At 38.5% G+C, this 22,815-nt stretch overlaps 1 protein-coding gene across 4 annotated transcripts in view; it reads right to left on the bottom strand.

Moving 5' to 3' along the window:
• LOC131552566 (cadherin-2-like) overlaps positions 1 to 22,815 on the bottom strand; it is a 74,362-nt gene that overhangs the window by 28,361 nt on the left and 23,186 nt on the right. For all 4 annotated transcript variants that reach the window (XM_058796426.1, XM_058796433.1, XM_058796438.1 and 1 more), the window contains one exon: positions 7,661 to 7,881. In XM_058796426.1, coding sequence (XP_058652409.1) covers positions 7,661 to 7,881 — 221 coding nt within the window. The remainder of the gene's footprint in view (positions 1 to 7,660; positions 7,882 to 22,815) is intronic.

Genomic DNA, 22,815 nt, shown 5'->3' with positions numbered 1-22,815 from the left:
GCGTAAAAAGATTGTGGAATACTTTAAAAACAACGTTCCTCAACATCAAATTGCAAAGGCTTTGCAAATCTCATCATCTACAGTGCATAACATCAAAAGATTCAGAGAAACTGGAGACATCTCTGTGCGTAAGTGACAAGGCCGAAGACCTTTGTTGGATCTTCAGGGTCTTCATGCAAAAAGGAAGCCATATGTGAACATGGTCCAGAAGCGCCGTCGTGTCCTGTGGGCCAAGCCTCATTTAAAATGGACTGTTTCAAAGTATAAAAGTGTTCTATGGTCAGACGAGTCCAAATTTGACATTCTTGTTGGAAATCACGGACGCCGTGTCCTCCGGGCTAAAGAGGAGGGAGACCTTCCAGTGTGTTATCAGCTTTCAGTTCAAAAGCCAGCATCTCTGATGGTATGGGGGTGCATAAGTGCATACGGTATGGGCAGCTTGCATGTTTTGGAAGGCACTATGATTGCTGAAAGGTATATAAAGGTTTTAGAGCAACATATGCTCCCCTCCAGATGACGTCTATTTCAGCAGGACAATGTAAAACTACTGCAGCTATTACAACCGCATGGCTTCGTAGCAGAAGAGTCCGGGTGCTGAATTGGCCTGCCTGCAGAAGAAAGACTCCTTCACTTTCAATTGCCTTCTCTGCCTGCCTCGGCTCTGTAAAATGTCTTCTTACAAGAATTCTCCTTCAAATCTAAGGAAACACGGCGAGGTAAGCATTTTCATTCTGGTGGTTATTTTTAATTGAGTAATCTAACTGTAGCTTACAGAAAACATTTTCATTGTGTATGTTAAGTTAGTTGTTTTTACCGAAGTTTGCAGTTTTTGAAGCTGAGTGCTCCAGTATTGTGAAATGAAAATCAATCGATGTTAATACTTTATGTTGGAATATAAATTCTATTTTGACCTAGTTTTGCATGCAGTGTATGATGCTTAAACAGTTGGCAGTCAGAGTGGAGTGCTCCTTATTAACCGAGATTTTTTTATTTTTTTTTAATGTTCAGCTTCCAAAGACTGTGATCTAAGCCTGTGCTGAAAATATTGTCCAGTCCAGATCTTTCACCTATAGAGAACATTTGGCGCACCATTAAAACGAAAAATACGTCAAAGACAACCACAAACTCTTCAGCAGCTGGAAACCTATATCAGGCAAGAATGGGATAAAATTCCAACACCAAAACTCCAGAAACTCATAACCTCAGTTCCCATATGTCTTAAAACTGTTTTGAAAAGAAGAGGAGATGCTACACCATGGTAAACATGCCCCCGTCCCAACTATTCTGAGACCTGTGGCAGGCATCAAATTTGAAATGAGCTCATTTTGTGCATAAAATTGTAAAATATCTCAGTTTAAACATTTGTTATGTTATCTATGTTCTATTGTGAATAAAATATTGGCTCATGTGATTTGAAATTCTTTTAGTTTTCATTTTATTCAAATAAAAAAAAAAACGTCCAGAATTTGGGTTGTAGAAGGCAGAGGTTTTATTGCAGCCATCAAGACCCCTGATCAATGTTACCAAATCCCTAGTCAGAAAAAGCTGGTGGAGGGTACAATTAACGAAATGTATGCTGCCTGTAAAGCCAAAGTAATGGCAACATTACAACAGGCAAACCATGGGATTCTCACATCAGACACGTGGACCTCAAGCTCCACAGAGGAATATCTAACTGTCCTGTCATTTTACTGTCACAGCTGACAATACTAGTTTGTAGCTGAAAAAAAACCTGAAGAATGAGGCATAACTCAAAATTGTGCTTGCATTAGTCACAGTCAATGATGCTAATATGGTTGCTGCAGTGCGTAAGGCTGGGTGGAAACACTACCTGTGTTTGCACATTTGGTCAAGTCAAGTCAAGTCACCTTTATTTATATAGCGCTTTTACAATACAGATTGTGTCAAAGCACTTAACAGTATCAAATTGGAGGATAGAGTGTCAGTAATGTATAATGATAAGATTAAACACTCAATTTTCAGTTAAAGGCATTTCATTATTGAATTCAGAGATGTCATTGTCTAGCTCAGTTTAGTTTAAATAGTATCTGTGCAATCAAATCGGCGATAATCGCTAGAAATTAAGTGTCCCCAACTGAGCAAGCCATTTGGTGAACAAAGATGCGATAAAAGCCTCCTAAGATCTTTCACCTGCTGGAAAAATGCACAAGATTTACATTTTTCCTCCACAGCACACAAGCCACAGAGAAGCTTAAACGGATACATAAACTGATTATTTTAGTTGAAACCAAGTGGAATTGCTTTCTACATGCTGGAGAGACTATATGAACAAATCCAGTTAGCACAGTCTACCTGGGAAGAGTGACCTGTGCTTCACAAATGAAGAGAGGTCTGACATCCACTGTCTCAAACTTCACTACATTTCAAAGTCAAATATCTTACTTTTACTCAACTACATTTTGCAAAATCAGTCATTCCTTTTTATTTATTAGTGGATAAAAAAAAAAGTCAACTTAACTGGTCAGGCACACGCCAAGCCATCAATCAGGGTACAGCGCACGCTCTATTTTGAACTTGTTTTGGTTGCCGCTTGGTGGTATATGCGCGAATACATTTCAGCGTTAACATTGAGACTGAGAGTGCTAGTGCCTTCATAAAAGATGGAAGAAACTCCTCACTCTAACTTGCCACAACACCCGTGGCCTTATTTGCGCGATATTTTTTGAAGTCGTTGAAAAGAAGAAAGACTCCTTCATTTTCAATTGCCTTCTCTGCCTGCCTCGGCTCTGTAAAATTTCTTCTTACAAGAATTCTCCTTCAAATCTAAGGAAACACGTCGAGGTAAGCTTTTTCATTCTGGTGGTTATTTTTAATTGAGTAATCTAACTGTAGCTTACAGAAAACGTTTGTTAAGTTAGTTGTTTTTACTGAAACAGTTGGCAGTCGGAGTGGAGTGCTCCTTATTAACCAAGATTTTTTTTTTTTTTTTTTAATGTTCAGCTTCCAAAGACTGTGATCTAAGCCTGTGCTGAAAATATTGTACTCTGTTGCTTACATCTATGACATGCTAAAACCACATTAAATATTTATTTTATTTGTCAAAGGGAGGGAGACAGATCTCTGGATATGTAGTTCATTTTTTTGAATGTTTCCTTTTTGCAGAGAAAGCATGGTAGCCACTTGCAGAGATATACTGCCCTAACAGCGCCAAGGAAAAGAAAAATGCAGAGCGACGAGGCTCCTTCGACCTCCAGACAGTTGACGTTGGGAGAAACTAAGCTAGTCACACAGAAGCATGTTGATCATGCAGTGTTGAATTTTGTGACCCAGAGTCTCCAACCCTTTAATGTGGTGGAACAACCATCATTTAAAGCTTTCTTGCGCGATCTTCAGCCTAACACCTCTCTCATGTCAAGGCCACTTTGTGACATAGGCAGCACTTGAGATGAAGGCTAATATGAAAAAAGCAATGTCAGAGATAGATTTCATAGCAACGACAACAGATTGTTGGAGTTCAAGGAGAAGAGGTTTCAACGGTGTCAGAGGTGCTCAGTAGCACTAGCATGCAGGCAGCTCAAAGGCCCACACACTTTTGATGTTTTGGCTTGCGCTCTAAATGACATACATTCTGAATTTGGAATACAGAACAAGGTTGTTCGAACTACTACGGGTCAAATTTTTTAAAGGCATTTCTTATATACGGAGAGCAAGATGAGAACAACAACTCTGCTTCAGATGAGACTGAAGATGAGATAAGTGATGTGATGGAGATGATGTGGATGGTGTCGAGGTGGACTTTGTAGCGGTCACAGCTGTTTTAGATGAGGATGATGGCTTACAATTCCAACTTCCAAAGCATAATCGTTGTGCCTGCCACTTATTAAACTTGGTTTCCACGGTGGATGCAGCCAAAGCCTGTTCAAATGAAGCCTACAAGAAGCTGTCCAGGTCAGCATTTGCAAAGTGCCATGCAGTATGGAATAAGTGTGGCAGATCTGCGGCTGCAGCAGAGATTATAGAAGACGTGTGCAAAATTCAGCTGATCCGCCCCAACACAACAAGGTGGAATTCCTTATTTCTCGCCGTTGAGAGACTGCTTCGAATCAATAAGATCGGGGAGATGGGGCTATCAGAACTGTCTGCATTTCACTCAAGTTGCCAATGTAAGTGCTGTTTTATTATAATTCCTTTAAATTCATGTTCCAGTAATGTAATGTTAATAGTAAAACTTTTTTTAAACACATTACTTTGAGTAGTAGCTTAACTACTCAAGGATCTGATAGGAGTAGATACAGGCAAACAGTAGATACAGTAGATACAGTAAACTGACACTTCCCTCTCTCTCTCTCTCTCTCTCTCTCTCTCACACTTAAAAGTGTAATGACATGAAATGATTAATTGTTATTGTCTGAATGTGTGAAAGGTTGAGTCCAGTTGAAATCGCCTTTCTGGAAGAGTATGCCTGAACCATGAGCCCCTAGCCAAAGCCCTCAACCTTCTTCAGGCTGAAATCGATGTTCAGATGGGATGGCTTCTGCCTACTTTGACACTCCTCATCTCGAAACTGGACCGAATTCACATTACCTCCAGCTACTGCAAACCTCTGGTGGATGCCATCCGAGGAGACCTGCAGCAGCGCTTTGGAAAGATGCTGGTAGAGCCAGAGGTTATTGCAGCTGCAATCCTTGTCCCGAAATTTAAAACATCCTGGACATCGAATGAACACATCGTCAAACTAGGTAAGATTATTTTAGTTTTTGTTTTTGAAAAGTGTCATCAGTTAATGATTCAAAGAAACTGAGCCAAATCATTTTTAAAAGATATCCAACTCAAATTTTATCTTGACATTCTCAATTTGTTTAGGTTAGTTTTAAATGCACCTTGGAAATACATGGGACAATGCTGTTCTGTTGATATGATTAAAGTGAAGTTTTGATTCTTAGCATCTGCGGAAATGTCCGTTTCAGGCCTGGACTACATCAAGGACCATCTGGAGGAAGAGACTTTGAATCAAACACCAGTTGATGGTTCCAGTGCCTCTGAGGAAGAGGACTTCTTTGCAAGCATGGAGCCTACTCTTGGTCAGGAAGGTATCAAGCAGTTAGATGGCTACCTTGCCTGCAAAGCTGATGACAAAGAAATTCTCAAGTCCTTCCCAGCAGTCTGTAAGTTGTCTTTGAAGATCAACACTGCTTTACCCGCTTCTGCAGCTTGTGAACGTCTTTTCAGCACAGCAGGGCTTATTTTCAGTCCCAGGAGGGCAAGAATGGACTCAAAAACTTTGAGAATCATCTCCTTCTCAAGCTGAATAAAGAATATTGCCACTTCAGTTAGTGTCACGGTGCACAGAGCAGGGAGGAACGAGGAACACGCAGACGAGGATAAACTTCAAAATAATAGTCTTTAATGAGGACATCAGGGCAGGGCAAGACAAGGCAAAGTTCACACAGACAGGAACACCAGGGAATAACGAGTAGACCAGACGAAATCTAACTAAACAGGCAGGAACTAAATACCAGTGATTATACAATCACTGATAATTAGACGAAACACGGCTGGACAATACTTAACTAATAATCACACTTAACAAGGACAGGAACATGACCAAATATGGAAACAAGAGGCGGGAACACATGACAGACACGACAGAGGACTGACAGTTAGATCATCAGTGCCCTACTCTACTGGCACACTCACCAGAAGCAGAATTAATGGCATGCTGATTAATGATGTTTACTACCACGAATTGTTTATTGCCATTTGAGGCTTGTTATTTTAGTACATGTCATTTGTGATGACAGTTTATGTAATTTGTTTTGAGATGTCCACACTATGTTAAGGTCACCTTAGTTATATATATATATATATATACAGTATATATATTATATTTACCAAGTTATTTTATTTACCAGGTATCACCAGGTTTTATGTGAAGCAGTATAGGAATTAATGCACAAACACTGACAATCACACATCCAAGCATTACTAAATGAATATAACATTCTTCCTGACTTTGTGGACTGAGTTTTGTACACATATGCAGCTGTGACTGGCAAGCGTGTTTCTTCTGATACAAAAACTAGTTCCTGTTACAGTAAATCTGATATGGCCAGTTTATATTTATGCACAGAGACATTCAGATACAATATAGTAAAAGAAAACTCACGTGAACCTGTGTATAATACAACTGTTACAAATAAACCTTAAATTTAAACCTGCTCTGAAATCCTGTTATTTCATTTGATTCTAAAGGAAATTGTTTAGCTTCAAGGTTGAGCTCATGATAATTTTAATAGACATAAGTGTCTGACTAATTAATATCGTTCTATTAATAGATTGGTGTGCCAAGAGTAACATTAGAGTCATTTCGCATATTGTTGAATAAGCATGAGTCTTGTGACAAAAATGATAACAGGATATCATAGCCATAATAAATCATAGTACTTTGGATACTTAAGTACATTTGAAGGCAAATACTTTTGTACTTTTACTCAAGTGAAAGTGTAAAGGGAGAACTTTTACTTTTACTGGAGTAATATTTTACCTATTGTATCTCTACTTTAACTCAAGTACTTGGTTTGTGTACTTCGTCCACCACTGCATAAAACACACTTGGCCACATCAGAGTTAGCTGCTGTCCTCAGGGTTAGTCTCAATACTTCCAGCATGCTGTGCCTCATCAGTGACTCCATGCACTGACTCAGCTACAGCTAAAAGAGGCACATGGGAGGACTCTGACTTTCAAGTTCTGTCAGCACAACAGCACCAATCAGCAAGCACTGCTTCTATAACTGAAATGCAGCGCTATGCTGAGGAAAAGGTAATTTCACACAACCAAGAGCCATTAGTTTGGTGGAGAAATCATGAACAACATACTGAGAGATTTTTTTCAAAAGCAGGAGAGTTGATCAGTCAAAGAAGCAACAGGCTCAATGGGAAAAATCTCAACGCTTTTTGTTCCTTCACATAATCCTATAACGAGGAAGGAATGTAAAAAATGTTATGTGAATTAGAAATACTTGACAATGCTTTGTGTGACGTGTTATATATTTTTTTTTTACAAGTTAGTTTGTTTACAGTTTTTCCCTTTTGTTTACATGTTTGCTGAATCTTTGGCCCATTGTCCCAAAACTTTAAACTCTAAACACAAAATGCAAAACTCTGCAAACTCACCCACTGATTACATAGCTTCATCAGCCAATGAACTGCCCTGATTTATATGAAGATCAGCTGAGGCAACAGCAGAATCAACAAAAAACAAAAAAGGTCTCATGCCGATGTATAAATCTTCCTGTAGAATCATGCATATGCACAAAAGGCATAACAAAGCAGTGTACGCTCCCAAATTTAGCAGATTTATAAAACAATACACCAGAATCTGTGCAAAATTCCCTTCATAAATCCCAGTCAGTGCAAGATGCATCTTTGTTTTATATGGACTGGGTCAGTGCATGAGGGGAGACATGTTGAGATTCTCGCTTCATCACAGCAGCCTGTTAATGGATGAATCATTGCTGCTGCAAATAGTGCATTTCTAAGTGAAACCTTGCTGCATCCATGCCACACTATAGGGCCAAATGAGTGTCAGCCAGTACAGACAAATATCTCACTTAACGGCTACTAAAATACAGTCCAGAAGAGACCTCCAGATTATGCATGATCACTGTTCCAGCTATGCCGTATGATGCACATGTCGTACCGTTGCTGGATGGTCTCTGGCTGGAAGCAGTCTGACCTGCGTCTGCCACTGCTGCTGAGTGGCTTCATCCTGGGCTTTAATCAGCAGAGGTGATGTCCAGGAGCCGGACCGGAGCAGCGGCCGCAGGGCGAACACAACCCCATCCACCGATATCCCAAAGTCTCCAGGCTGACTGCATTCAAACCTCACATGAGCTCCTCTGCCACAGTCCAGATACTTCACTGCAAGACAAATAAAAACCACATCATATATATCATCTATCCAAGATACAGCCCAAAGGAAAGGAAACATTAAAAATGAGATCTCTTTGACATATCAAGTGTTTCTCCTAGACAGAAATGGGGTTTATTGTTGTTATTATTATTATTACATGAACAAAGTCTACTGCTTCTTATATTTGTCTCCTGAGAAAAATAAGGGAATATCTAGTAATGCACGATATTAGAATTTTGCCAATATGCCAATATTTTCAGATATTTCAAATAATATATGCAGATACCGATATACATTTCCTTTTGTTTTGAAACAACACCAAATCTCTCCTGCGCAGAAATTATAAACCTTTTTTTTAAGCAAAAATGTACTTGTTAGAACTAATAATCATTATTAAAGTTCTTTTTTTTTTTTAATAAGAGTACATTGAAAACTTTGAAAATAGCTATAATAAAATCAATCTCTGATGTTTTTTCCCCAGACAAATGCAGTTGAAACCTTAACATTGTATTTGTGGATTTACTATTAATAGATGGTCTAAAGCAAAAGAGCCGTAAAAATTCTAAAAAATCTTTTATCTTTTTGAGAAAAATATTACATATTAATTAATAAATCTGTATATATTAAATTATTTAATTTACAAGTTCCCTGTTTATGATTTTATTCATGTAAGCTATAGCTTCTGACTTTTAAATCAAAACAGACTTGTGATTTATGACATCAATTACTGATTTATTTATTCAGAAACACAAGTATCAATGTTATTTGTGTATTTTACTTTCATTTTATTACAAGTAGGCCAACAGCGCCACCTAAGTAAATAATACACTTTACTGGACGGGCATTAGTCTAATGCTGCTGTTGACTCTGTCACACACTGGACATGTCAATCCGTTCATTCTCAAATTAAATGTGGCGATACAAAACAGTGAAACTAATCATCTTTCAGGCAAAAGTTCACTTAAAAAATGACCACACTGCCACACTGACATGAGGTTTGATCATAGCCACTGCTTATATTGCGTTCCATATTGATTAGTTTTGCATAGGAACGACCGTACGCCCAATTTTCTGTTCATTTCGTAAATGAGGCTTTATCTACATACAATATATCGAAATATGTGACTTCTTAAATTAATTTCCCCTAAAATGCAATAGCAAAAAGTTTCACATATTTCTGACATGCAAAAATGCTACTCATAATTTTACGATGAGCAGGGGCGCAATCGCACATTTGCTGAGGGGTATGCAAGACCTGTGTGCCCCCTGTATATTCTAGCCCCTAACACTAACCCCACAGAAAAAAAAAAATCTTTAAGCCCAATAACTAGCTTGTTGTAATGGATAGGGCGTGACAATGGAGCTTTACTGTACAGATTGTAGTCAAAACAGGCAGGGTCCAACACCAGCAAACAACAGTATCCAAGGCAAGACAGAGTAATACAAAAACAGGCAATGGTCAGGACAGGCAGCAAACAATCACAAAAACAAGGAAACAGTCCAAGGTCAAAAACAAGACAAGGCAAGAACAAGGCAATGAAAACCAGGAGAAACGCTCAGAAATGTCCACTAACAGTGGAACAAGACTTCGCCAAGTGTGTGTGTTTGAGTGCAGCTTAAATAGTCCTCCTGACAGGAAACAGGGGTGTAAGCAAACAGTTCCTAGGCATGGGGTGTTATGGGAAATGGAGTCCAAGAGACATCGAGACACTTGTGCATGGAAGGATACAAACTCATCTGGAGTGAAAAACTTCCAAACCCCTCCTCTATTTTCAATACCACAGCAAAAACAAAAACACAGTAGAACACAATTTTTTCAAACACATGTGAAAGGAGTGAAATTATTTCCTTTATGAAATTAATTCCTCATGAGGCCAAAACTCAGGAACTCTCGCAAAACAGATGCCATGCAATAAAACCAGAAAACTAATCTGGAGAGGAGATCTCCAAAGACAACAAACAGCACCACTCCCCTTGTTCAGTTACGACCCCCTTCTCCCCCTGCCATCTCTAGAACCAAAAACACCAAAAGATCTTTTATGTTTTTACAACTAATTTAAACATTTCTTTGTCTTTGTTATCTGGGTATATAAGGGAAGTGACAAAACACTACTTCGCGATTCTGCAGCCAGATCAGCCCGTAGTGTGAAGTGTATTTCATATGCTCCATACTATGTATCTTCCTGAAGTCAGGTAAACATTTTACTCTTAGATTCATCTTTGAACAACTCATGTTATGTATTTTCTTATTTTTTAATTGGCTTCTTATTGTTTAATTATGCAATTGGCACAACACGTTTTTACCTGACTAATAATAAATTGTTATATTTGATTTATTCTGAAATAATTTTTCCAAGTAGATTAATGTGTAGTGATATTTCCGCAAATATGTGTTCAGGACAGATCACACCAAAGCACCAATGGATGAACCATGGGGAACACCATGAGGAACTCTGGATTTCTGACTGTCGCTGGCTTAACACGGTGTAGCTCCCGTGGTTGTAGGAAAAATACACTTTTTGTTATGAGTATGCAGGCGCAGCTCACTTAAAGGTATTACAACCACTCTGCACCCTCTGAGTAAGTTCAGAACTGACGAGTTTGGTGTCTGTGGATTCACTAAAAAAATCGGCCGAAGTGTAATTCCTTTGCGATACCTGGTCCCTAATGAACGAAGATTTGAAAGTATGGGATTTCCAGAATAATCAAATATCTAAATTAATATACAATCGATATCTGTGATCAGTTTTTAATTAAGAATATTGCCTAAATTTAATGATCACTTGAAATTGGAGACAGATTGAACACGGAGCTAGACTAAAATTGAAACTAAATCCAGATAAATTCAGAGGCGCAAATAAAAGACCGAACATGCATTAAACCTTTGACCAGGCCGCTGGATTCCGTTTTTTGGGCCGGCGGGAGGAACCTTGCACATGAATTGCTCACTTTTTAGTTAGGTAATTTTAAATAGGAATTCACATAAAATTTTTATTATTTATTTGCCTCAAAGTTATTCATATTTTTATATAAAATGAGAACATTATATGTACATTTCACTTGAACAGAAAGAACATTTGAATTTTTTTGAATTTTTACTTATAGAGATAATTCATGGAAAATTTGCCATGCTTATGTGGAAGATTTCTGCAACCTGCTGGAAAACAAACACTATTAAAATGAAAATGTCATGATATTCCCACTATAGCAATCAATAAATTTTAAATTGAAATTAAGTTATTATTTTTGTTTTCTTTGCGTACAAGAAGTATTTTTGTAGATTTCATAAAATTACAGTTGAACCCCTGATGTCACATGGACCATTTTAGTGATGTCGTCTGTGCCTTGAACGTGGTAGTTCTGTCTATGGAGGGTCAGAAAGCTCTTGGATTTCATCAAAAATATCTTAATTTGTGTTCTGAAGATGAACGAAGGTCTTACGGGTTTGTATAAGGGTGAGTAATTAATGACAGAATTTTCATTGGGTGAACTAACCCTTTAATAGTTGATATAATCAGACTTTAGCTAGCATGTGTCATCACAAACACACTGAGCGATGAATGACAGGAATGGTGGATAATGTGAGTGGAATGCTTACAGAAGGGCTGATACAGCAGCAGAGAGGATGCAGTCAGCAGAGAGACGCCACAGTAATGCCTGAACCACACAATACATTACATCCACCTCAATACACCCATTCAACACACACACACACACACACACACACACAGACTGCCCCACAACCACAGCAACCCCAGAGACAGTCATGTACATCTAAATGTCTCTGGACAGCGGAAATTAAGGAGTCTGACTTCAGAATGAGCAAGAACACTGATTTGGATAACTCAATTCAAGTTGTGAACTCAAGGGACAATATATTTAGCAAAAATATTACATCTAACTATAACCGTAATTGTACACCAGCATCTCATGTTGGTCTCAGCGTGTAAAACACATCTTGCGCAGGTGAGCAGTGGTGCTGGATTCATTCAGTGAAAAGTACCAGTGCTTTTGATATCAGTACTCTTGGAACACTGCTTCACCAATCAAAATTCAAGGGCTGAAACTCTTTTGTAATACTGAAATGAAGCATGCTTGGTATCAAAAAATAAATAATAATAATAATAATGGCTTCTTGCCTCAAACCACTTCCTCTGTGGTGAGGGAATCAAGCACTGGACTAGAAGAGTCTCTCTCCTCACAGAGCGTGATGAATAAGTGGACTGTGTCACTGCCTGCAGCTGAGAATGAACACTGAACCCAGACACAATGATTGGCTAAAACCTGGGGAAAGTACCAGCTGATGACCAATTAGCTATTGCACAGATAATAATTTCTCCTGTGTGTGACTCTGGAGAGAGCCATCTCACAACAGCAAGCCTGCGCTCTGTAATCATCAGTCAGCAGCAGCAGCAGGTGAAGGTACAGAGCAGGTCACAGGTTAACCCTAACCCTGCCACCAATAATCATGCTAGTCTCTGAATGTCAGGCAGAAAAAATCTCTTTCATAGTCCCTTCAGTCCCTTCTGTTCAGTCAAACAGAACAAGACACTGATGACATTTTTAAAAAGATCTTATAGATGAAAAAATATGTACTTTTAATAAATTTCAAATTTGTCATCTTCCCATGAATTGTAATAGTGATCATTGAGAAAAAGAAATATTTTGTATTATAATATTTACTCCTGTGATGGACTGGTCATCAACCCATCCAGTGTTTCCCTGCCTATTCCCTGGCCTAAAACATTGAGATCCAGCATGGCCATGGCCCTACACACTGTAGGACAAGCAGTTTGGAAAGCAGATGGATAAATGGAAATATATTTATTTAAAGAATGTTCAAACTACCATAAACCTTTAACTACGTACACTTGAACTCAGCACAAGCCTCAGGGTTTAATGGATACCGGAGCTTCTTCTGTTAAACATAAAAGAAGATATTTTAAAGAATGCAGATAACCAAACAAATGCTGGTCTTTATATGGGTTTTTTGGTTCCGATGCCAATACCGATATTAGTGAGTAAAAAGGTCGATATCAATATATCGGACGATATTCATTGTGTATTTTATAGTACAGTATCAGTCAAAATTTTGGACACACTTCCCATTCGCGTGTTCTAACTTTTGACTGATACTGTATATACACTGAACAAAATTATAAACGCAACACTTTTGTTTTTGCCCCCATTTTTCATGAGCTGAACTCAAAGATCTAAGACTTTTTCTATGTACACAAAAGGCCTATTTCTCTCAAATATTGTTCACAAATCTGTCTAAATCTGTGTTAGTGAGCACTTCTCCTTTGCCGAGATACTCCATCCTTCTCACAGGTGTGGCATATCAAGATGCTGATTAGACAGCATGATTATTGCACAGGTGCCTTAGGCTGGCCACAATAAAAGGCCACTCTAAAATGTGCAGTTTTATGACACAGCACAATGCCACAGATGTCGCAAGTTTTGAGGGAGCGTGCAATTGGCATGCTGACTGCAGGAATGTCCACCAGAGCTGTTGCCTGTGAATTGAATGTTCATTTCTCTATATATTTCTCATAAGCCGTCTCCAAAGGCGTTTTTAGAGAATTTGGGAGTACATCCAACCAGCCTCACAACCACAGACCACGTGTAACCACACCAGCCCAGGACCTCCACATCCAGCATCTTCACCTCCAAGATCGTCTGAGACCAGCCACCCGGACAGCTGCTGCAACAATCGGTTTGCATAACCAAAGAATTTCTGCACAAACTGCCAGAAACCGTCTCAGGGAAGCTCATCTGCATGCTCGTCGTCCTCATCGGGGTCTCGACCTGACTGCAGTTCGTCCTCGTAACCGACTCGAGTGGGCAAATGCTCTCATTCGATGGCATCTGGCACTTTGGAGAGGTGTTCTCTTCGCGGATGAATCCCGGTTTTCACTGTACAGGGCAGATGGTAGACAGCGTGTACGGCGTCGTGTGGGTGAGCGGTTTGCTGATGTCAACTTTGTGGATCGAGTGGCCCATGGTGGCGGTGGGGTTATGGTATGGGCAGGCGTATGTTATGGACAACGAACACAGGTTCATTTTATTGATGGCATTTTGAATGCACAGAGATACCGTGACGAGATCCTGAGGCCCATTGTTGTGCCATTCATCCACGACCATCACCTCGTGTTGCAGCATGATAATGCACGGCCCCATGTTGCAAGGATCTGTACACAATTCCTGGAAGCTGAAAACATCCCAGTTCTTGCATGGCCAGCATACTCACCGGACATGTCACCCATTGAGCATGTTTGGGATGCTCTGGATTGGCGTATACGACAGCGTGTTCCAGTTCCTGCCAATATCCAGCAACTTCGCACAGCCATTGAAGAGGAGTGGACCAACATCCCACAGGCCACAATCAACAACCTGATCAACTCTGTGTGAAGGAGATGTGTTGCACTGCGTGCGGCAAATGGTGCTCACACCAGATACTGACTGGTTTTTGGACCCCCACGGACCAGTAAAACTACACATTTTAGAGTGGCCTTTTAGGCAAGGCAAGGCAAGGCAAGTTTATTTATATAGCACATTTCATACACAGTGGTAATTCAAAGTGCTTTACATAAAAGGAAGTGAAATAGTCATTAAAAATAATAATAATAATAAGGAATTAAAAATAACAATAAAAACAAAGTGATTTAAAAATTGATTTAAAAAGAATTTAAAACATTTAAGAATAGAAAATGATTATACATAGTGCAATCAGTTGGGACGTAGCATTCATTCAACAAATGCACAGCTAAACAGATGAGTTTTGAGTCTGGATTTAAATGTGGCTAATGTTTTTGCACATCTGATCTCTTCTGGAAGCTGGTTCCAACTGCGGGCGGCATGATAGCTAAAAGCGGATTCCCCTTGTTTTGTGTAAACCCTTGGTATTTCTAACTGACTTGATCCTAATGATCTGAGTGGTCTGTTAGGTTTTCTTTTATTGTGGCCAGCCTAAGGCACCTGTGCAATAATCATGCTGTCTAATCAGCATCTTGATATGCCACACCTGTGAGGTGGATGGAGTATCTCAGCAAAGGAGAAGTGCTCACTAACAGATTTAGACAGATTTGTGAACAATATTTGAGAGAAATAGGCCTTTTGTGTACATAGAAAAAGTCTTAGATCTTTGAGTTCAGCTCATGAAAAATGGGGGCAAAAACAAAAGTGTTGCGTTTATAATTTTGTTCAGTGTAGAATACAGCATATACATAAACAGAATATATATCCATAAACACATTTTTAGCAATGATAACTCAAATGTGGTGATCAAACACTTATAATGATGTGACAAAAATATGTAATGGAGGCAGGGTATTTAACAATTTATCAATAAACTTTACTATCCAAAATGAGCCTGACATAACAGTACACTTCACATCACTTATAAATAACTTTAAAACACAAATAGAAATTAAGAAAATAAACAAGGTAACTGTGTAGGGCAGCAAGCTACTGCCACTCCAACAGTGGCAGGTTTATGCAGGAAGCTTAGCTTTGTAAACATCTAAAATTAATAATAATAATGATTTTATTTTATTTTTTTCACAAATTCTGTGTTGTGTATTTTCTGGTAATCAAATGAACATGCAGAGCATGAGGATTTGTAATTAAATAGTCTTTTCGCAGTTTAATATTCACAGACACTAGTCTATATCACAATTTGATTTAAGTGTAATGACCTGTTTTTTATTTATTCATCAAAAATATGACAGATTCCGTGAAATTCCGCGTTATACAGTAAATTCCATTTTTACCACTGGATTTCATGCATCTGTCCACGTTTTCTGCATCGAGGAAATCATAGGGCCCTACTAATGTAGCAAACGAGTATGATAAGCTCATTGTGAGAGTAAAAGACGGGGTCATTGTTTATTTACTTTATAGCATTGCGTCTCACCAACTAGGAAACAACGTAGCGTTAAATCACCATTCAACAGACTCATGCCACCACCACACTGCCGCCTACTGGACTGGAGAAAGATACTAACCTTTCAATCTGCAACGTTACTGTCAAACTATGCTGTGTAAGCATGAGTGATATCATGATGTGATAAGCATGAGTTCTGGGACACGGCGTGGCCGGTATAAACACAAGCACTGACTGCCGTGATCAGTTCCGGTGCGCCGCAGACGTGTGCAGTGATGCGCAGAACAAATCTAACGTCTGCTGTTAAAAATGAACCATCCATCATCATATCATGCAAAACTAAGAATTAGAATCATTGTAATGTGAGGATCAAATATAGGTGCGGGTGGGTGGCGGGCGGATAATTTATTATTATTAAGCAACGGACTCGGGTGAAGTTTGAGCTCATCCGCGCATCTCTACACTACACTGACCTGGGTCGCCATTAGCAAACAATGGAGCGCGCTCAGCTGGACAAACTAAGAAATTACACCATATAGAAGCATTTCATCTGAGTAATGGTAAATCGTTTGCTCAGGAAAAAGGTCTATATGTTCTGTAAAAAAACAAATTTTCATATCGGCAGCATATTTGCAGATACCGATATATCTGCGACAGGCTCATATCGGCTGATAAAATCAGCAAAATGATATATCGATCGGGCTCTAGTATTAACACAATATGTTTCATGTTTTTTTTTTAAGTTTTTGTGACACACCTATCAAAGGCTGCTTCATCTGAACTGTCCTCACTAATTACCGTATGTGATTCTGTCCTCTTTCCCCTGGGCGGTTTCTCTGAACACATAAAACATGTGCACTGCTCACTTATATGAGTTGTGGCTCAGAGCAAAACAGCTGACACAAATATTACTTCTGCAGACTGTGTCTCATTCACTTCTCACAAAAGATTTCCAGCTAATTCACAAAAAATTATTTGTGTTGTCTTAATCGTCTTCCAGTGTTAATGAATTTGGAGTACTCTGAATTGCTTGATGTTGTTGGTTTCTGTATAACCTTTCCGTTACAGACTTTTGTGATTCCCAGCAAACATACACTGCTCTGGAAAGCAAGATCCTCAAGCAATGGCATCCTCAAAACAAGCTCTAACACAACAAACACCTGTAACACATACTCTGATCACAGACTTTCATTAGCAGCATGTTTAGAGAGCATCTTCCCAGCACTGGATCGGCCCTCGTTCCTTCACTCCCTCTTACAGACCTTCATCTCCTCCACAGTACCATCAGAGACAGGCACAAAATCACTGTCCACAACCTTCAACTTCATTCATCTTCTCTTAATTTATGGATGCACCAATTGGGGCTTAAAAATGAAGAAAAACAAACAAAAACGAATCAAATGGTTCACTCTGAGCACAATCAGTATTTTAATGTTTCTGTTTTTGTGTTCCTTTTTTAAAACATTACATTCCAAAACAGTTTAAGACACCGGTTAATAACTTTATTTTAATTCAGCCTACTATACTTTATAAAAATGTATATACAGACTTGTACACATTTTCACTTATAACATTTTATGCACAGCATCGTAAAGCCATGACAGAATTACTTGCATTAGGCTTTGCTGCGGTAGTCAGTTGCTGTTAAACTTGTACTCTTGTACAAGAATACTTGTACTTTTAAAAAAAACATATCAGACAAAATGTCAAAATGTGATAATCCTAGAGCTATAAAAACACTGAGGTGCTTATTACTTAATTCATTGTGCCTGGCGATCAGCCACTGTCAGCTATTGATAATAGGGGTTTTTGTCAATGTTGCTTGAGATAATTCCCAAACTTTCTGTCCATATTGGGGTCTGTGATAAAGGGCATGGATGATGCTGAACTCCCTACAGTTCCGTGTGTGTGTGTGTGTACTGTGGGTTATTTTCTCATCTGGAGGGGTTTGTCGTTCAGTACTGGGCAGTTAATAATCTATGATTTCTATCTCTGGCTCAGAAATATCTTTCAGCTGCATGCAGTAGTGTGGAAAGTGAAAGACCGCTCAGTGTCACTCGTTCTGAAGGAAAGCAGAAACAAACTCACAGTAAACCTGGAGCCCATTCTTCGTAAGTTGCTCAGTTAGCTGGATTTGATGGTTGATGATTTGGCTTGATCTTGGATTGGTTGGTTAATTCTTCGAAGCTCATTCTGGAGTTGCTGTCATAGCAACAGGTCCGTCATCTTAAACCTGCTCAGGAGCAGCTCATTTCATGTAAACAGGATTAGATCACATCTTTTTAAGCAGAATTGATACTTAAAATCTGTCCCAGCCACCGCTACTTTATTACTAGAGCACCCTACTGATCCAAGGACAATAATTTAATATAATAATAATTCAAAAATTAATTGAAAAATAATATAATAATGTCGTGTAGTCTATAATAATATAGACACAGCCAGTTTTACTCATTGAAAGATTTATTAGTGAAGAAATAATTACTTTATAATTGTATTGGAGTCTTACACACATGCTATACAGTAAATCTGAGCCGTGCATTAATTTGAGTGATGACAGATATTATGGGAGGGGCTTGATGGAGCGCAGAGATGCAGATAATGGTCACGATCGGCTGCTACTGTGAAGGAGCAAGGATCGAGGAAATGTGGAGTAGCTACAAGCAAACAGTCTTTAATAAACATCCATGGACTTACACCGGCAGGCAGGAACACATGTAGCACAAACACAGAAGACATTTAACAGCAGACGCCAGACGCAGAGAAACACAGGGCTTAAGAACACTGGAGTAAACGAGGAAATTAATAAAACACAGCTGGAAACAAATGAAGAACTGATCAGGGAACATAATGGGAACAGGAAACAGGAAGGACCAAATAAGGGCATAAGGAAACACATGGGAAAACCAGGACATGGAGTACATGGACAAAACAGGTCCATAACCCTGACAATAACATGATCTTGACCCTTAAGAAACTTTAATTAATGCAGTCACGTACCAAATCTGCCTAAATGAATTGCTAATTACAATTATAAATAAAAACAGTGCACATTTCATTTATCTATTATAACATTTATGTAGTTTTGTTCGCTTTGCTGTTACCTACGGTGGCCGAGAGAGCTCAACGCTTTGCAAATAGAAAAAACACCTGCAAATTAAGAAAACAACTTCACCAATTTTACAACACATGCGCTGCAAATGCTCACAACACAACCAAACAGAGAAACGTTTCTTTATTTGTTTGTGTTGTGAGCATTTGCAGCACCTGCTGTCAAACTGATGAAGATTTTTTGATTTGCATGTGTTTTGTGAAGTTGCAGCACGTTGAGATCTCTCGGCCACCGTAGTTTCCTTATAAAAGTCCAAAAATGTGTCCAGAAAGTTTTCTGTCAGGTGTCTTTTTTAATGATATGATGTCATGACGTTGCTGTCTTGCCGCCAGCCAATCGCTGCATTGCTGATCGTAGTTACGAGTATCGATACATAGCCCCTTTTAAACAACCCATGAATGCACCATTATCTCAGATATCTCAGTCCAGCCATACTAATCATCAACAACGGGTGCGTTCGAAGAACCGAATTAGCCAGATACAGACTGCTTAGGATGAAGCACTGTTTTATAGTCACCTTAAACAAAAGTGTCTGGTTTTAAGTGACTATACATGAGAACAACTTTAACCATATGTAACAATATCACAGCATTTCTGTAAATTCAAAAGTTGGTATATTTCCAAGGTAGCTTGGGGTTGGTTAAACAGAATGTGATTTGATGAGTTACAGAAAGTGTTTCTTTTGAATTTTTAGCTGCAAGAACAAGAGATCTTCAGGAATGGACTGAAGGTAGTTTAGGACATGAACGTGTGTTGTTTTCATACTGACTAATGATTTGAGGTCTTTACTGTGTATAGCTGGTGTAAAATGTAACAAGCACTCGACAAACTATTCTAACTGCCTGAGGAGTGACACTCGCCTCCAAAGAACACAGATTAACGGATCACAAGTCTCACCAATGTGCCAAAGCAAACGAGCCGGGCTAAACACTTCTCTCAGTCTCTCCTTTCTTTCTTGCACTTTTAATACAGATTCATATTGATGAAAGTCTTCAAATTAGCCAATTCTGGTGCTAAAAGAAGTAAACGAAGAAAGGTTTAAATGCTGCTGTACAGTAAATCAGTGTCTCACACCGTCAGCCGTGGATGTGCTGTACTTGTGTCCAGTTAGCTGAGCGATCGCAGGCATTCACAGCCTCCTGCTAAGAAGAATGTGGTCAGTTTGGTTTGAGCCAATGGAACAGCAGCAGCTCAGCTGGGGTCAAATTCTTCTGCTAATCCGCTGAAACTGGCTGGGTACTGTTATTCTCTTCCAAATCAGGAATTCTGCAGACTTACGGTAAGACAAGGCCATGAAACCGTTTCAATCAATACAATAAAACAAGGATCACTGTCATAGTGACATGCTTGAAATGCTTTGAGTGGAAACAGCAATATGATAAAAGCACCAACTTTTATAATGAATAATAAGTAGTGATGCACTAAATTGAAAAAAAAGCTCATGAAATATGAACACTCAATAAAGGACAAACTCTTCTTGTGGCAGGTTATTTAGTATCAGGAACTTCTCTGCGTTCTCACACAAGAGATGGTTTCTCTAGTTATTTACCATCAGATATTGCACTACATAGACTCACAACACAACCATAATTTCTCTGAATCACTTCTGGCCATGAGAAAATAAATATGAACTAAATTTGCACTTTTGTCCACATTGAGCTTCCCTCAGATTTCAGTCTGATTGGTTTGCTCGATTCCTCCACAGAGCCAACTGTTAATGTAAAAATTTACATTTCCAAAGTTTCCTATGTGACATTTAACACTTTGCATTTTTCATTTAAATAATTATGCTGCTTCTTAGTTTTAGTGCAGATTTACTAAAAAGGCCAAATGAGCAGGAGAGCGATATAATCCCATAAAAATCCTGCTGATCTACTGAGCAAATTAAAGAACACAGACACAGATTGTTTCCATAACGACCAACACAATCTACCAAGAGCGGCAAACGCAAACGAGCAGAGCCGATGACAACCAGGTGTGTGATCGACTAACAACACAGACACAGAATGAGTTAAAGATGCAGTAAGTGATAAGATAAATGCTGTTGAAAGTGGATCGGATCAAGCATCAAAACACACTTGTGGCCAATCAGCAGTAAGGGGTGTGTCCACACATGATGGGGGAGGTGCCTGTGTTGCATAGCATGTATGTGAATTTGGGGTGGAGCCATAAAGATAAGGTGTGATCCTTTTGAGTATAGGGACGTGTTTTGGTGATTTCAAATATCAACTCTGTTTCTCAGAAATCACTTACTGCACCTTTAAGACATGCATTTTTGGCACAAATACCAGTAAACTGAAACCTTAGTAAATCAGCCTCACATTAATGTTGGCTCTGAAAGGGAAACTCATACAAATGCATATGCAATAAAATCTGGCACTAAAATGACTGTGCGCACATCTTTTTATCGCTAATGTTTCACTGCATGTCTTTAGTCAATCCTGACTGTAGTTTCTCAAAACCAGAAAGAGTTTGTGCATAAGCAGATCTTAAGAAACCATTGCCACATTATTACATTACTACATATCATCGTTATATATCAAATTAATTCTGAAAAATGCATCACTGTTTCCACACAAATATGAAGCAGCAATAATCAGAAATGTTTCAGCAAATAATATTAGAATGATTTCTGAAGATCATGTGACACTGAAGACTAGAGTAATGATGCTAAAAATTCAGCTTTGATCACAGATGGATTTTAAACTATATTTAAAATTGAAAGTAGTTATTTTTAATTATATTTCACAATGTTGCTGTTTTTACAGTTTTTTTTTTGTTGTTGTTCAAATAAGTGCAGCCTTGGTGAGCATGAGACTTATTTAAAAAATATTACAAAATCTTAATAACCCCAAACTTTTGTGTTCATGTAATATTTATTTTAAATAGGCTCGCTTGTGCAAGTAAATTTATTTAAACTGGTTGTTGAAAGTTCAAATAGATTGTGTTATGTTCTGTAATTGCTGTTAATAAATCTGACAGAAAAAAATATGCTAAAGTTTCATTACAGTTTTACTACAGTAACCACAGTTTACCACAGTATTTGTAGTAAAACTGCAGTAACCACAAATTTACCATGGTAATAATAATAATACATTTTAGTACTTATGTAACACCATGTTTATTTTTCTTGAGGTACCCTCAAAGGTACACCGTACCTGACCTTAAAGCATGCATACTTGTATGGTACTAATATGCTCCCTTTTAGGGGTATAGGTGCACTTTTGAGATTACTGCCCCAGTAAACGGCTAAAATACAATTTTAGTATATTTTATTTCTGACAAGTGTAAACAAAAAAAAAAGGCCTATGAATCTTTATATTAAGCTTTAAAATCTAATATTAAGTAAGTATAATTACTGATTATATTCTTTTAATAATTTAAAAGATCAGTTTAGTTTAGAGGTATCGGTATCGATATCGACGATACTGGGCTTGAAAATATCGGTATTGGATCGAAAATAAAATAAGTGGTATCGCCCATCCCTAGTTTAAAGGTGCAGTATGTAATGTTTGCCTCTCTATCACCATCTGTGTTTTAAACATAAAAATGCAGGTAACTTGTGGAGTTATTTTTTTATGATGAATCTGTGATCGCAGATTTGTCATTGCACATCCTCATACATCTTTCTAGGAATTACAGCTGTTACAGTAATACAGACTATGGATGTCATGCTAGAAAATACACTTACATTACCTAACTCTCGTAACTGAGCTGAAATCCATAATGTTTGTAATACTGTCTGCTGGTGAGTCATCAGAAGAAGTGTTAAAGGTATGACAAGGCCACGAGGTGTGGTAAAGAGCAGAGTTTAATACAGTAAATGTTCTCGCTGTACCGTATGACTGAATCTCTACTAAGTAGGGCTGGTGACAGTAATCTGTCATTCTCCACCAGGCCTCTGTTTACAGTATGTGAGATGATGTAATTGACTCCATATTAGGG

The sequence above is a fragment of the Onychostoma macrolepis genome, chromosome 02, assembly GCF_012432095.1.
Source record: "Onychostoma macrolepis isolate SWU-2019 chromosome 02, ASM1243209v1, whole genome shotgun sequence".
Classification (NCBI taxonomy): Eukaryota; Metazoa; Chordata; class Actinopteri; order Cypriniformes; family Cyprinidae; genus Onychostoma; species Onychostoma macrolepis.
The sequence above is the reverse complement of the archived record's forward strand: the minus strand, read 5'-3'. Positions and strand labels throughout refer to the sequence as shown.